At 38.8% G+C, this 16,206-nt stretch overlaps 1 protein-coding gene across 2 annotated transcripts in view; it reads left to right on the plus strand.

The window, feature by feature from the left end:
• Window positions 1–16,206, plus strand: part of etnk2 (ethanolamine kinase 2) — a 52,690-nt gene that overhangs the window by 17,841 nt on the left and 18,643 nt on the right. For both annotated transcript variants that reach the window (XM_028447741.1, XM_028447742.1), the window contains exon 6: window positions 14,595–14,737. In XM_028447741.1, coding sequence (XP_028303542.1) covers window positions 14,595–14,737 — 143 coding nt within the window. The remainder of the gene's footprint in view (window positions 1–14,594; window positions 14,738–16,206) is intronic.

Here is a 16,206-nt window from a genome sequence, read left to right on the forward strand (position 1 = left end):
GCCAAGGCCCACGCCCAGTATACGGCCAGAGCCGCACCAAACGGGCAGCCAGCAGGGACTGGACCCCAGGCCAGAAGGACCCGGAATGGAAGCAGCACCGGGAGCAGCCCGCCCAGGGACAACGACCACATCCCCAGCCGCCCAGGGCAACAAGGGGACGCTGCATGCCGCACCGCCGGCCCCCAGGCGCACTGATCGAGCCCCCCAGAGCTCTCTAGGTCACCTCTTTTTGACGCCGCAAGCGCAATGCGCCTTAGTTCTTGCTAAAGTCAGCAACCCCACCCCAACCCCGCTACTGACGCCAGCACGCCCACCCCCCACACCGGCGAGGCAGGCCGCCCCGGGCCCGCACACACCGAGGACCGCCTCCAAGGCAACCAGGAGACTAGACGAGCACCAAGCCACACCCAAAAGGAAGAGGCACCCCCACGCCCCGCCGGGCCGATACTGCCCGCAGAGACCCCGCGAAGTGAGCCCCCAGCAACAGCAGATCATGTTCTATTCAAGATAATTTACATCATCATTATTAGAATTATTATTTTTAACTAAAAATGAACATTATAAAACGCCATATTTATTTGTTAATTTCACAATTTCTCTCATTTTTGTTGGAAAAGCAATTTCTGTATTAGCATTTGGAATTTTGAGTTTAGGAAAATGTGAGTGGAAGTGTGTTACTTTAAGTTGTTGTTATTTTCATGTGAATGAAGAATTAAAATATGCACTTTTTTCAGTTAGCTAGGCCTATGTGTTTTCAACATAAATCTTAAACTATGTTGGTTCAGGAAGGACACCATGACAGGCTGCCGGCTCTACTGCCTTTTTATTTTTTTATTGACTACTATATCTGACTCTGAATGCATTTTTTTGTACTTTTATATTGCTACTTGAACTTTATTTTGGATTTTTAATTTTTTTATTTTAGAGTTAATGGGGAGATAATCGAATCGTTAGATTAATCGATCCCTCAAAAGATTAATTGTTTATCCCAGCCCTAGTAAGCTGGCAGCATTTGTCAACAGTTAGCTTTAGTTGACTTCACCATTTCCAAAGTCACATTGATGGCAGTATTTTCATAATAGGAGTACCTGTAGTGAATTGTACTTGCAAGCTCTATCAAACGATTATGTATAATACAAGGTTTAGCAAGGTAAAGTTTGTCAAACATGCTTGTGAAGCAGCAAAGAGTACTAAGAATTAGAGGTCCCGATCCGATATTGATATCGATCCGATATCAGCCAGAAAGCGAATATTGGATTTTATCGGACTGCGTCTAATATCACCGATATAAGCTCTCCGATAAAATTTTCCGCTCCGCTTCTATTCCTAGGTAACTGTGGTTCACACTCCAACAAAGCAACCCATTGTTGCTTAATATTGTTTTTTGTTTGAGTATCATCACTTGGTCAAGCCTTTTCTAATATACCACATGACAAAACAAGTAATAAAAGTATGTATGATTCATCGTGATATTGTATTGGATCAATATCGGTATCGGCCGATTTGCAAGACTGCAATATTGGTATCATTTCGGAAGTGAAAAAGTTGTATTGGGACATCCCAGCTAAGAATCTAACTTTTGAGGGATCTATGGTGAGCGCCATCTTGCATTGGTCATAGGATTGTGATTGGCTGTAGTCGTAGTATTGTCTGAATGGCTGAGATGCAGCCAATCAGACAATGCACTCCACTCTTTTTGAGACAAGTAACCCAGCACAGGCCAACTGTGTCACATGACCAAAACACAGCAGCTTTGCCAATCAGACTCGTACTATTTTCTCTTTGTATGTCTCAACAAGGGCACAGCATGTTTCACCTCTGCACAATAGTGTCAACACACCACGGCCAAAGTCGCTTCACTTTCACCTTTCCTTCTACTCTCCCCCAAGCTTTTTCTCCCCTGTACCCCCTTGCTCAAGTGTAATACTGCCCTCTTTTTATATTGTTTTCCTTAATGAAGTTTAGCTTAACCTTCCTTTGCTGGGCTGGGTACGGTCGCAATTGAGCAAAATAATAAATGTTTTATTTTTTTCAAGAATAAAGCATGCATAGCTATTATAACCATTATTGTTTGTTGAACTCAGGGGAAATACTCTAGTTTTAGCTCAAATTTGACATCTATATGCAATATTTAGTGAAACACTGTTTATTTAAGCAATTTAGTCTTTATTTACTGTAAATAATAAAGAGCTTGAGGATTTTTGTGTATACTTTTTAGTTATAAAATAAGATCAAGTTTAATTCTTTAATACATCGTTGGAATAATCCATTACTAAAAGAGTCATTTGCTGCACTCCTAGTTAAAACAAACAAACAATCTACTAATCACTAATGTGCTTAGTTTTGGTGCCAAGTTGAGTTTTTACTTGTCTTTACAATCAAGAGAAATGGCAAAAAATGTAAAAGCTAAAGGTAACCAAAATCTTAATTGTAAAGTGCATGTCTGTCACCTAGCAAACACATGCTTTTGTTTCTGTAACTTTGGGTGTACTCACACTGGCAACTGGGGCCGTTCCAAGCTCACAGCAGGAATCCCCCCCTCCCTGTCCCTTTTCTGGCACGGTAGAACGGACGTGATCACCAGCTCAACTCGGTTCCCACAGAGAAACACATCATCACGTTAATTTATGACACACGTTACGTCACCATTAAGCGACTCTGGGTTTGTTGTTGACAGTACATTCTGTTAATTTCATATTTTCTGTTGCGTAGGGTAACTATAAACCAAGATTTACCCAGACATGTGCTCTTTTCACGGACTGGGTTTCCCAGGGCCCCTGAACGCATCACGTTAATTTAAATGACCGTAACTCTGCTCATATTTGCTCCATCGGAGAAATTCCGCCAGTTTATGAAAGATAATAAGTTGCTCTTTACAGCCAGTGTCGGTACATTGCGGTAATTTTACTCACACGTAACGGAAACATTAAAGATGCTGCTTTGTTTTGACGAAATCGACACAAGGAACAGAGAGAACCAAGTGAGTGAGAAAGAAAGAGATTAAAACAGACCAAATAACGGTGGATTTATTAAAAATGAAAGACTCTCTCTGATGATAAAAACCACCATGAATGGAGGTTCAAATGGATTTGAAAACAAAGGAGGAAACTGAGCCTATAAAGGTAAGATCAGTTTAATTTCTGGATCAATAAATGTCGTTCTGATTTTGTGGAGCTAGTCTTTGTGTACATTAATATAAGTGTAAATAGATGCTTTTAATGTGTGAGACAATTTAGGACAGAGTATTTGTGTGTTTGTTTAAAATTTGTGTGTCTGTGTCCATCTGAGCATATTTATCTCCATCACTTTCAGTTTTCCTTTTGATGAACATGACAATATGTATCTCTTCTTTTATTTCTTCTTCTTTGAGTCCATGCAGAGTGGACATGCCCCTCCCTGGACATTAAAACCATGAGCTGACCCTAGTTTCCATCATCTGATCTAGACCCATCACTTCCACAGACAACAGACAGAATAAAGCTCAGAGTCAACATGGGATGCACTTATTTATTGAAATGTATATTAAATGATATTTTAATTTTCTGTAATTTTATTTTTTAGGAGATGTTTTTAATTGTTTCAATAATTTAGAGACTTAAGGAACAGATTGTTATAATGCTAATAAAGGTGATTTACTTGAGTCATCACTAATTTCAGATTGTTTTTAAGTCTTTGTATAAAAATACTTTAACAGGACAACAATGAAGTGCAGAACTGCAGTAATGTTGGCTTCATACAATAATAATAATAACAACCACTGCACACCCCAACAGAGAAGGATCCAGTGAATAATTTACAAATTAAAAAAAGTTCACTGATGGTTTTTTTTGTAAATTATTCTCTGGAAGCTTAGATATTGTGTGACAAAGATATCAAAGTTTGTTGTTTTGAGAAGAGTCATATTTATGATTAAAAGTTATGATTGTATTATATTCTAAAGTTTAGAATTATCTGGCTCGTCTTCCTTTCTTTCTGTTCACAGCATAACCTTATATTTAATTCTACAAAATGTGTTTACAGCTAATTTTACTGATTATTGTTATACATCATCCTGCATGTGCTTTATATACAGTATAAATGTGTAGATTTAACCAACTGTTGGAGAAACCATTTTATTAAATACAAAGCAAACGACATGCAAACAGAAAAACAAAGGTAGAAATAGTGTATTTCAATTATGAAATTAGTGAGTTTTTAAAGTACTGAGATGCAGCGGAGGGTCTTCATCTGCAGAGACGTGATGATGAGGGGTCCGAGTAAAACCCAAAATTCCATGGTAATTTTGAGGGTATTTTATTTTATTTTTTTTTATTTATTCAGTTTATTTCCGACATGGTTACATTCACTTTTTTTTTTTTTTTCTTTTTTGTACATGCCGAAAAAGGAGACGAGAGAAGCAGTTTGCTTATCCGGGTCCCGTCCCCTGTTTTACCATCGCAAATTTACATGGGTTTACATGTCTCTCTGGTCAAAACATTCTTGATTTCTTCTGAACGTCCTTTTTTGTGTATTCTCATCTGTAGTCAGTGTTGTCCTCTATCTTTGTTCGTGTTGGCCTTGTTCCCTGCCAGACGTTGTTAGCATTCCTCCAGTTCAAGAATAGTTCCTCTTTCGAAGGTGTTTGGAAGGTTCTTCCCTTTTCATCCACAATGTCACCTTGTTTTGTCTCTACATCAAGGGTAATCCAGCTGTTGTTAGTTCTATTGGCAGTGTTGTATTTTCCACTGTCTGATGATGGGATCAGATCCAACTTGTATAAACACATCACCACATCCCAGTTCACAAGCAAAGTAGTATTTTAATGTAATATATCTTAGTTCATAAGCGTGTTTCTAACTGCTGTTGTTAGTTTTATTGGCAGTGTTGTATTTTCCACTGTTAGATTTAACTTGTATAAACACATTATTATATCTTAGTTCATAAGCAAGGTAGTAATTTCATTGTATATAAAAAAAAACGTGTTTCTAACTGCACATATGACAATAAACACTTTGAATTTAAATTTAATGTAATCCTTAATCACCCCACCACCTAGCAATTGAAATGAATAAATGACAGACCTTTTTTTTACTCTTGGTTTCCACATTTAATTCGGTCTCCGTAAAATAATCACAGTCTGAGTTTTGTTTCCAGTGTTTATATAGATCTGGGTCCATATCCATGATTACAATCAGTAATGTTGTTGTTTAGGTGGATCCTTCGTATTTTCCCAAGTTGTCCATCGTTTTGATGAGAACTGGTTTTCCGTCCTCTTCTTCCTGGATGTAAATCCTGCAGTTTTTTGACCACGTCTTCACAATCTTTCCTTCTTTTTTTATTTGGCGTGCCTTCCATGCAATGCTTGCATTTTGTTTCGTCAGGTTTTCATTGATGTACACCTTCGTTCCCTTGAGTTTGTTTCCTTGCTTGAGTATTTCTCCTTTGAATTTTATATTCGTGAAGGTTATTTTTACAGCTCTGTTATCATTTTTCTTTGGCACTCCTGGGTTTTATCTTTAGGCCTGTGATGATGACATCTTTCTCTCTTTCCTTTTGTTCCAGCTGTTCAACCCTCGCGTTCAACAATTTTATCTCTTCAGCATTTCTTTCATTCTTTTCTTTCAGTACCTTTGTTTCGCTTTGTAGTCTTTCCAGTGAGTTTTCCAGCGTCTTTTCCAACGACTTTATCTCGGCAGATAGGTTTTGTAGACCCTCGCGTATCATATCCTTGACCTCTTCCAAACCCGAATTGGGTTCTGAAGGGCCTCCCTGTGGTTTTTTCACCATTTTCCTTCAGTCTTGGGCCCAGTTTTTCAGGCTGTTCAGGCTGTTCAGCTGTAGCCAGCTGTAGCCAAGGTCGTGTTATCGGAGCAAAGGAAAACACGTCTGCTCTCTCCAAAGACCAGAGATTTAAGGTATAAACATGCATATAAACACATTACTGGTATATTAACCCATATAAACCAAAAAATTGGTTAGTAAAAAAGAAAAAAGATTAATGGCTTAACTTTGGGTTCTATAAGTACATTCCTTTTGCAACATCACATTGTTCTGCTTTCTTTTTTTTCAAATATAGAAGGATAAAACTGCTTTTCAGGAACCACCTAGATTTGATGTTGCTATATCATATATGGTTAAAAACCTTTTTTGAAATGCTTGATGGGTGTCATAGCAAGTTTCTGACTGCATTCAAATTTTAAAATCCAACACATTGTAAAGGGACAGTGTCCTGAATGTGATTTACTTTAAAAACTACTTTCAACAACTCAGAGCTGCCCTAAAAAAAGCAACACTACAGATTTTAATGACGCATTTCAGCCTTAATGAAGGAAAAAGTCAAAAGTGACACAAAATGTTGATATTTTGCTGATAGTGATTAATAAAAGGGTCTTTGTGGCATTTTTCTCTACTGACTTTGACCTATTATTGTTTTTCTTGTAAAACTAAAAATTAAAAGAAATAAATGGAGTTTCTATCACCTATAGCCATTTTAAGGAAAAATTATAGAGATATCAATATTGGCTTATATCACCCAGGCCTAATGTAAACAAAGCAGTAACGTTTTATCTTGTAAAGGATGTGATTGTCCAAACTGTGTGAAATGAGGGGTTCACACACTGTTTAAAGTAGGATTTTATTAATGTGTGTTACCTCAAAAACAAATGGAAATCACTCGACAGATATGCTGTCTTGTTATGTAGCAAGTGTTGCTAATGCTAATGCTACACTACTTTAGTTAAACTAAGTAAAAATACTGTGTCACTAAAATAACTTGTCAGCCTTTTGTTTGATGTTAAATGCACTTGGAACCAGTTTGATGAATTGCTTACATACTGTACATTCTTAAAAATTATGTGAAATTACATTGTCTTAAATGATCTTTTATTCCTTCTTTTCCTTTTAGGGCGATGATTTTAAGTAGGTGAATTGGTTTGTTTTATTAGTAAATAGCTTTAAAATAGTATTTAAATGATGAAAATTGTTATATTTTTTTCCCTTCTCGCCCACCCCTATGCTCAGTTATGTTAAATAAAACGTACATGATTAATGTAGCATGAGATTCAATTATTAATGTAAATATTCATATTTTTACTAATGCACCAAGATAAAGCTGTAGTTTCTACTATTTGCATTTTTAGTTCTAATGAGAATGTCTTCCATATCCAAGTAAAATTGGTACTGCATGATATCCTTAACGGAATCAAAAGTGAATCGTAAACTGAATCGTGAATCGAATCGAATTTTGGGCCCTAGTGAATTTAATTGAATTGATTTGGGAAATTTGAATCGATACCCAGCCTTATAATTTACGTAGTAATGGCACAATGTTCACATATCAGAGTGTGGTGACACAGCACTACTCAGGAGCTCAGACCTGCTGGATGATGGTCAGTAGATCATTTTCAAATGGTGCAGACTGATTGACAGATTGTGTTGCTGCATTAACTTGGATCAATGGCAGATAAATAACATGGGTTTCTGTCCAAGTCTGCCTGTTTTTTATGGACTGATCAGAGCAAAGTTACAGGACCTGAAGGATAAACCACATTAAATTAGGGGGAAAAAAATATTATTTGGTTTTAAAGTTATTTAAAAAAAAAAAAAAACATTTATTTAGTTTTCTACATTATTAAATGTTTGTGCAGCAGACAGAGAAGTGTCATTGTGTGCTTCTGTCCATTCACCTCTCCACATTGAACTAGCAAAATGCTCATTTAAATAGGGCGGTCTCAACCATTTCTGCACATGCACTAATTATTGCTGCAATCTTAGTGAATTCCTCCCAGCTGGTGAGGAAACTGCATCACCAAAGGATTTAGGGACACAACTGGTTTACCACCCTTTTATTTATCTTAGTGAATCCGCCCCTATGGGTTTTAATTGTTTTCCTAGTACTGCAGCGTGCACAGCTTTATTCCTTAACTGTGCGAGAATTCTGTTCTCAGATGTACTTTAGGCAAGGCAAGGCAAGGCAAATTCATTTGTATAGCACATTTCATACTCAAGGCAACTCAATGTGCTTTACATGATAAAACATTCAATTGTTTAAAATCAATAAGAACATTTAAAATCATCAGTAAAATCAATTAAAATCATCAACAAACACATGACATCAACAACATGACCAAAAATCTCTCTCTCAATTATATGCAGTAGAGAAAAAAAGTGCCTTTAACTTTGATTTAAAAGTGTTCACATTGGATGCTGACTTCAGCTCTGCTGGCAGTTTGTTCCACTTCTTTGCAGCATAACAAACCAGCTCCATGTTTACTGTGAGCTCTGGACTCCACTATCTGACCTGTGTCCATAGATCTGAGAGACCTGCTGGGTTCATACCTGACTAACATGTCACTGATGTATTCTGGACCAAACCCATTCACAGATTTATACACCAGCAGCATAACTTTAAAGTCTTTTCTGAGGCTGACTGGGAACCAGTGTAAAGACTTTAAAACTGGACTAATGTGCTCTGACCTCTTTGTTCTGGTTAAGACCCGAGCTGCAGCGTTCTGAACCAGCTGTAGCTGTTTGATGCTCTTTTGGGGGATTCCTGTCAGAAGACCATTACAATAGTCTAGTCTGCTGGATATGAAAGCATGGACCAGTTTCTCCCTATCTTTCTGAGCCATTAAACCTTTCACTCTGGAGATGTTCTTTAGGTGGTAGAAGGCTGTTTTTGTGATAGATTTGATCTGACTGCTGAATGTAAGATCTGAGTCAATCAGAACACCAAGGTTTTTGACTTGGTCTTTAGCTTTTAAAGATCGAGACTCAAGATAATTGCTGACAGCAGTCCTCTTTTCCTTGTTACCAAAGACAATCACCTCCATCTTGTCATGGTTTAGTTGAAGGAAGTTTTCACTCATCCAGCAGTTTACTTTTTCTAAACAGTCACACAACACCTCAATGGGACCATAGTCATCTGGGTTCACTGATAGATATAGTTGTGTATCATCTGCGTAGCTCTGATAATCAACCTTACAGTTGTGTAAAATTTGTCCTAAAGGAAGCATATACAGGCTAAACAGAAGGGTTCCAAGAACAGAGCCCTGAAGAACCCCACAGGACATTGGTAATCTGTCAGATTCAAAGTTTCCAATGCTTACAAAATAGCTTCGCTCCTCCAAGTATGACTTAAACCATTGCATTACTTTTCCATTTAGTCCAACCCATGTTTGCAATCTGCAACAAAATTGTATGATCTACAGTGTCAAATGCAGCACTTAGATCCAATAGAATGAGTACAGATACTTTTCCAGAATCAGTGTTCAACCTTTTGTCATTGATCACTTTGATCAGAGCAGTTTCAGTGCTGTGATGAGAACAAAAACCTGACTGAAATTTATCAAATATTTTGTTGAATGTTAAGAATTGACTCAGTTGGTAGAAGACCACCTTCTCAATGATCTTGGCCATGAATGGAAGGTTGCTGATTGGTCTATAGTTAGCCAGTATAGAGGCATCCAGTGTTCTCTTTTTTAACAGAGGTTTCACAGCAGCTACTTTCAGGGATTTTGGTACGGTGCCTGATTGGAATGAGCAGTTAATTATCTGACACAAATCAGTGACAATTGACTTTACAACAATTTTAAAGAAGTTTTAGGGTATTGTGTCAAGGCAACACGTTGATGGATTCAGCTGCTGAACAGTCTCCTCTATTGTTTTTGGGTTCACTGTAATAAACTCTAACATTGTAGTTGACTCATCCCTCAGTGGTTGAAGCTGTTCAAGCTTTTTGTGATTTTGCTGGTTTGTTCTGATGTTTGACCTTATTGAATGTATTTTTTCATTGAAATATACAGCAAATTCATTGCATTTTCCAGATGACAGTAATTCAGGGGCTATCTGATCTTGGGGGGTTGTGAGCTTTTCAATTACAGAAAACAACGTGCGAGAGTTGTTGACATTTTTGGCAATAATTTCAGAAAAGTGTTGCTGCCTTGCTTTGAACAAGCCATCATTGAATTTTCGCAGACTTATTTTGTATAGTTCTAGTTGAATTTGGAGTTTTGTTGATCTCCATTTACGCTCAGCTCTTCTACAGTCAGATTTCAAATTCTGCATTATCTCAGTCCTCCTCCAAGGTGTTTTCTGTGTGTTTGGTTTTCTCTTAGTTTTGATTGGAGCCACCACATCTATAAGATTACAGACTTTTGTATTAAACTCATCCAGAAGATCATCAACTGTCTCAGCACTCAGTGTTGGTGTCATTGCTATGGCTTCCATAAACTGTGCACTTGTGTTGTCATTTATGTACCTTTTCTTTAAACACACATAACTAGGGGGAACAGATGTTACAGTCTCTAGGTCAAAAAAGACACAGAAATGATCAGATAGAGCTAAGTCTCTTACATCAACAGCAGAGATATCAACACCTTTAGAGATAACCAGATCCAAAGTGTGACCTTGAGTGTGTGTCGGACCAGTCACATGTTGTGTTAGACCAAAAGTGTCCATTAAAGCATACAGTTCTTTGGCAGTATTGTCCATGTTATTGTCTACATGAATATTTAAGTCACCTGTTATTATTAAAAAGTTGTATTCAGTGCATACAACTGACAGCAGTTCAGCAAACTCATCCATGAATTCTCCAGAATATTTTGGGGGTCTATAAATGACTAAAAACAGAACTCTTGAATCACCCTTCAGTAAGTATTCAAAGGAGATAAAATCACCAAATGTTATTTCTTTGCACTGAAATATTGATTTAAAAATGGCAGCAACTCCACCACCTTTCCTGCAAGTACGACACTTATTGAAATAAATACTCTTGTGGTGCACTTTAATTGAGAATAGTATTACTGATACCATCATTCAACCACGTTTCATTAAGAAATAAAAAGTCCAAGTGATGTGTCAAAATAATATCATTAATTAGTAGTAACTTGTTAACAAGAGATCTAACATTAAGAAGAGCTAATTTTAAAGACTTTACTGGAGACACTGGTGGACTTTTTGGATGACATGTTGTAGGAGTCAAATTTTTACCTCTATAAAGCTTTTTGCTTTTCTTTAATTTCACAATTTTACCTGTGTTTCCCGTCACCACAGGAATTAAAGAAGCTGCATTAACTCCATAAGGCCCTGACTTTTTCTGATTGTTCCTAAAAATAGAGGTATTGCAGTCCGGACCCAGCACACATCAGACCTGTGTCGCTCTAAGATGAACACAGCTGGCCTGAGGAGAAGAGTGATCCTGGGCCTGGTATCGTTGAGGAGCGATGGGTGGTGCAGATTGGTTCTTTAGAGGAGATAAGATGGGACCATGGTGGGGTAAAGGGTGGGGTGTCAGTCTTGTGCCAGCCAGAACCAGCTCGTTCATCTGGGCAGTTAAATCCAAGAAGGCAGGGGTAGGAGAGAAGCTGGATGAGGTGGAAGTAGTTGAATTTTGGGGTGAAGCTGGTGGGTCCTGAGATGTGGGGGTTGGGTTTACCTCTTCATTTTGGCGATTTTGATTTCTTGCTGGAAGCTCATCGACTCCATGTTCTTTCCTTGTTGTTTTGTTCTTCGATGGTACATGTTGTCATCTGTCTTTATCAGAACTGATAGCAGTGTGACTGAAGTAAAACAAGTTGGATGTGAAAAGTTTTACCCCAGCCTTGTTTAGACACAGTCCATCTGCTCTAAAAAAGATGACGTTCCCAAAAAATAGGAACATTTTCTATGAAATTTAGTGAAAGGGCAGCACAAGCCGAAGACAAAAATTTATTCAAATCAATCAATCAATCAATCAATCTTTATTTGTATAGCGCCAAATCATAACCAATGGTATCTCAAGGCACTTTACAGTAGAGCAGTCTTAAGGACGGACTCTTCATTTTATGGATACACACATATGCATATATACACATACATATGTATCCCACACCCAACATGAATTCATCATGGCGGCAAGGAAAACCTTCTGTTAAGCAGCAGGAACCTTGTGTGGATCCCATTCCTATGATGAACAGCCATCCACGTTATGCTGTGTTGGATGTGTGCAGAGGAGAGGGTGGAGACAGAGCCGCTGAGACTCTGTAACTCCACACTAAGGATCCCACGGACCTGCAAGACAAAAGCCAGAAGGAGTACAGGAGCAAACACACAAGGGAAGAAGCAGACATAGAGGGAGTGTTTGAGAGAGGAATGGGACCCTCTCCGGTCCCTCTCTAGCCTAAATGACCTCTCTCTTAACGCCCTCTCCAACCTCTCTCCAACCGAGCATGCCAGACCCCCGGCAGTCTATGCCTATTGCATCTTAATTATGAGCTATGAGCTGGTTCCTAACTAAAAGCTTTACCAAAGAGGAATGTTTTGAGCCTAACCTTAAAGGTAGAGAGGGTGTCTGCCCCCCGAACCGTGGTTGGTAGATGGTTCCAGAGAAGTGGGGCCTGATAACTGAAAGCTCTTCCTCCTATACTACTTTTAGAGACAAATGGAACAACGAGTAGTCCAGCATTTTGAGAGCGTAGTGTTCTGGGGGGATTGTATGGCACTACAAGCTCCTTGAGATAGGCTGGTGCCTGTCCATTTAGGGCTTTATAAGTGAGAAGAAGAATCTTGAATTCTATTCTATATTTTATGGGAAGCCAATGCAGAGAGGCTAATACAGGAGTAATGTGATCTCTTCTCCTAGTTTTAGTCAGTACACGTGCTGCAGCATTTTGAACCAGCTGAAGTGTCTTAAGCGACTTGCTCGGGCAGCCTGCTAAAAGAGAATTACAATAATCCAGTCTAGAGGTAACAAAAGCATGGACTAGTTTTTCGGCGTCGCCCTGAGACAGGATAGATCTGATTTTAGCAATGTTACGGAGATGAAAGAAGGCAGTTCTTGAAGTTTGTTTTATGTGAGAGTTGAAGGATAAATCCTGATCAAATAGAACCCCAAGGTTTCTAACAGTTGTGCTTCGTGCCAGAGTAATGCCATCTAGGGCAGTTAGGCTAGCATTGGTTTCTCTAAGGTGTCGTGGGCCCAGTACAATGACCTCAGTCTTGTCTGAGTTGAGAAGAAGAAAATGTTGGTCCATCCAGGCCCTAATGTCCTTTAGACAGGCCTCAAGTTTAGATAGCTGATTTGTCTCACCTGGCTTCATTGATACATACAGTTGGGTATCATCAGCATAACAGTGAAAGTTAACAGAGTATTTTCTCATAACATTACCAAGGGGGAGCATATAGATACAGAAGAGGATTGGACCTAGCACAGAGCCCTGAGGAACCCCGTAGCTTACTTTAGTGTACACAGAAGACCTATTATTCACGTGTACAAACTGGTACCTATCAGATAGGTAGGACTTAAACCAGTTTAGGGCAGTCCCTGTGATTCCAAGTAATTTCTCTAATCTCTCTAGTAGAATATAGTGATCTATAGTGTCAAAAGCTGCACTAAGATCTAATAAAACCAGCACTGAGAGTCGTCCTTCATCTGAAGCCCAGAGTAGATCATTAGTTACTTTAACTAAAGCAGTCTCTGTGCTGTGTTGAGCTCTAAAACCTGACTGGAAGTCCTCGAACAGGCTGTTGTTTTGAAGAAATTCACAGAGCTGAGCCGCCACAACTTTCTCAAGAATCTTTGAAATAAAAGGAAGATTAGATATAGGCCTGTAGTTTGCTAAAGTGCTGGAATCAAGAGTAGGTTTTTTGAGAAGGGGTTTGATTACAGCTACTTTAAAGGACTGTGGCACGTAGCCTATTGATAGGGATACAGTGGTATGCAAAAGTTTGGGCACCCTTGTAAATGTTCATGATTTTCCTTAATAAATAATGGGTTGTTTGGATAACAAATTCCAGTTAAATTTATCATATAGGAAACAAACACAGTGATATTTGAGAAGTGAAATAAAGTTTATATGATTTACAGAAAGTGTGCTAGAATTATTTAAACAACATTTACTAGTAGAGATTTGGATCTCAGTGATCTAATATTTAATAGAGCACATCTAATGGTTTTATGTTTTGGTGTTTCTAGATTTGAGATTTTAATTTTTTTCAGATTTTTATAATTGATAGCTCTTTTATTTGATTTTATGTTAAAATCATTGTGAAATATGGGTCGAGGGACAGACACCGTCTCCATAAAATAATATTCACCACCATCACAACAGTTGCCATGGCGATGAACACAGCTATCATAATAGCAATGGGAGGGAAACTGTCCTAAGGCAAGCGCAGAGAGTAAAGAGTAAATCCTTGAGAATTTCAGATCTCCTTTGCGGACTGGAGCTATCGGGCCACTGATGAACACTTTAGGCTGCAAACAGCTCACAGTTTTTAGCAGATGGGTGAAATCCTGCTTTAACACCTCAGACTCCTCCTTGGCTAAATCATTTAACCCAAAATGAATAACAACATTTTTCAAATGTGGGAAATCTGCAACAATATACAAGATTTTGTTAGCCAGGTCTGATACTGTGTCATTAGGTAAGCAGATCACTTTCACGTTGCTGCTAAACATCTTCTGAGCATCTTTAACAGAAACGTCTCCCACTATCAGTGTGTGAGGTTGTTTCTTTGGCCTACCATGTCGCTTTTGTTTTCCTGAAGAGGTATTGTTTTCCTTTAGAGGTATCACAACAGTCAGAGAGCATTTTGGGAAAAAGCTGACCTATTCCTGCTGTCTTTCCTTTGTTCAGAATCCAGCAGGAGGTTCCCAGCAAGTATTTACTGGAGCAGGAGATGGCGTGGATGAAGGATCACTTATCTACGCTGGGCTCCCCTGTGGTGCTCTGCCACAATGATCTGCTCTGCAAGAATATTATCCATAACAGCAAAGAGGGTAGGTGTCCTCAGTCAACTAAACATACGGTTGTTTCTCTTTGGAGTAGCTCAAAAAGATCAGATGATTCAGAATGTGGTACAGAACAGCAACTGATGATTTCTTGAATCCTCTATTTAGTAAACTGAAGGAAAAGTTTTTAGTTATTCTATGTCCTTTATGCACTGTCAATAAATACATCGCTAATCAAGCAACTGTAGCAGTTAATACCTAATGAATAAATAAACAGACTTTAAGAGTCGCAAGTTTAAATCTGCTGTGTGACATCACTGTCGGGCCTTTAGTAAGGCACTTAATCTTAAGTGCTCTCTGGCCACTACACTGTGGCTGCCCACTGCTTTTTAGGAATGGGTTAAACAAAAGAAAAGTAACACAACAACCGCACGTCACCATATTGTATTGCCTTGTGCAGTTTGAGACGGAGGCGTTTCACAGTCCCAAACAAGCTAAAGGCAGCCATACACTGTGCGATTTTTGGCCCATTTTGAGCCGATTTTTGACTCTTCTGTCAATTTTTGGGATCGTGCGAGTCTCTGCTAGATCGTGTGTCGTGCATCGTGTAGTATACTGTACATGGGGTCACGAGAAGCGATTAACACCTCACGACCAGCTCCCAATCCGCAATCATTTGGTCGTAAGGAAATCAAACATGTTTAAAATCCAGTCGCTCCTCGTGAGGGTATCTCACAGTCAAAGCAGTGCCATGGGCCGTCTCACACTGCGCATGCAAGAACACCGTAGGACTGCTGTAAAATTGACAGACTGTACTACCAGGTCTGTCCAGCCAGCTCCTGGTCCATCACATGGCCGTCTTTTCTTTTTTAAAGCTTTTTTTGCTGAGATATGCAAGTGTTTCTCCACTTCCGGGTTCTTCTTCTTCGTCTGTTTTAATGGCAGTGCTTCAGTGTTCTTCTTCTAATTTGTACGTTGCATTTCCAGAAACAAGACCTCGACTTGTCATGTATGAATCATGTCAGATCTTGTCAGAGTGTCAGTCCGCATAGTGTGAGAACATACATCGTGAGCTGCGCACATTTGGACTCTGCACATGAGTCCCACAGTTTGAGCTGGAGCTGAGTACAACAATTCAAAAAATTGCAAAGCATGGAAGAGGAAGAGCTGTTCCCTCTGAATACGGTTGAAGTCACCAGAATGGGATATTTTTGACTCAACAACAGGGCTTTGTGGATGATGGCTAGCCTAAGTGTACAATTTAAAATATTATTTAATTTAATTATATATTTTTTTGCTATTCAGGGCTCTACACTAACTTTTCCAGTGGTGGCACTGGTGAGACCAACACCAACTTTTTCAGTTGGTCGCACCAGCACAGAATTTGGTCGCACCCTTTTTTATTAACTATGAAGTAAAGCCTGACAATGACTGTAGATATTTGCAAAATGTTTTCAGGTTTTAGTGACAATATTAAGTTTTTCTGCAACAAGCAGTGGCTGAAATAACAGGTCATT

The sequence above is a fragment of the Gouania willdenowi genome, chromosome 5, assembly GCF_900634775.1.
Source record: "Gouania willdenowi chromosome 5, fGouWil2.1, whole genome shotgun sequence".
Taxonomy (NCBI): Eukaryota; Metazoa; Chordata; class Actinopteri; order Blenniiformes; family Gobiesocidae; genus Gouania; species Gouania willdenowi.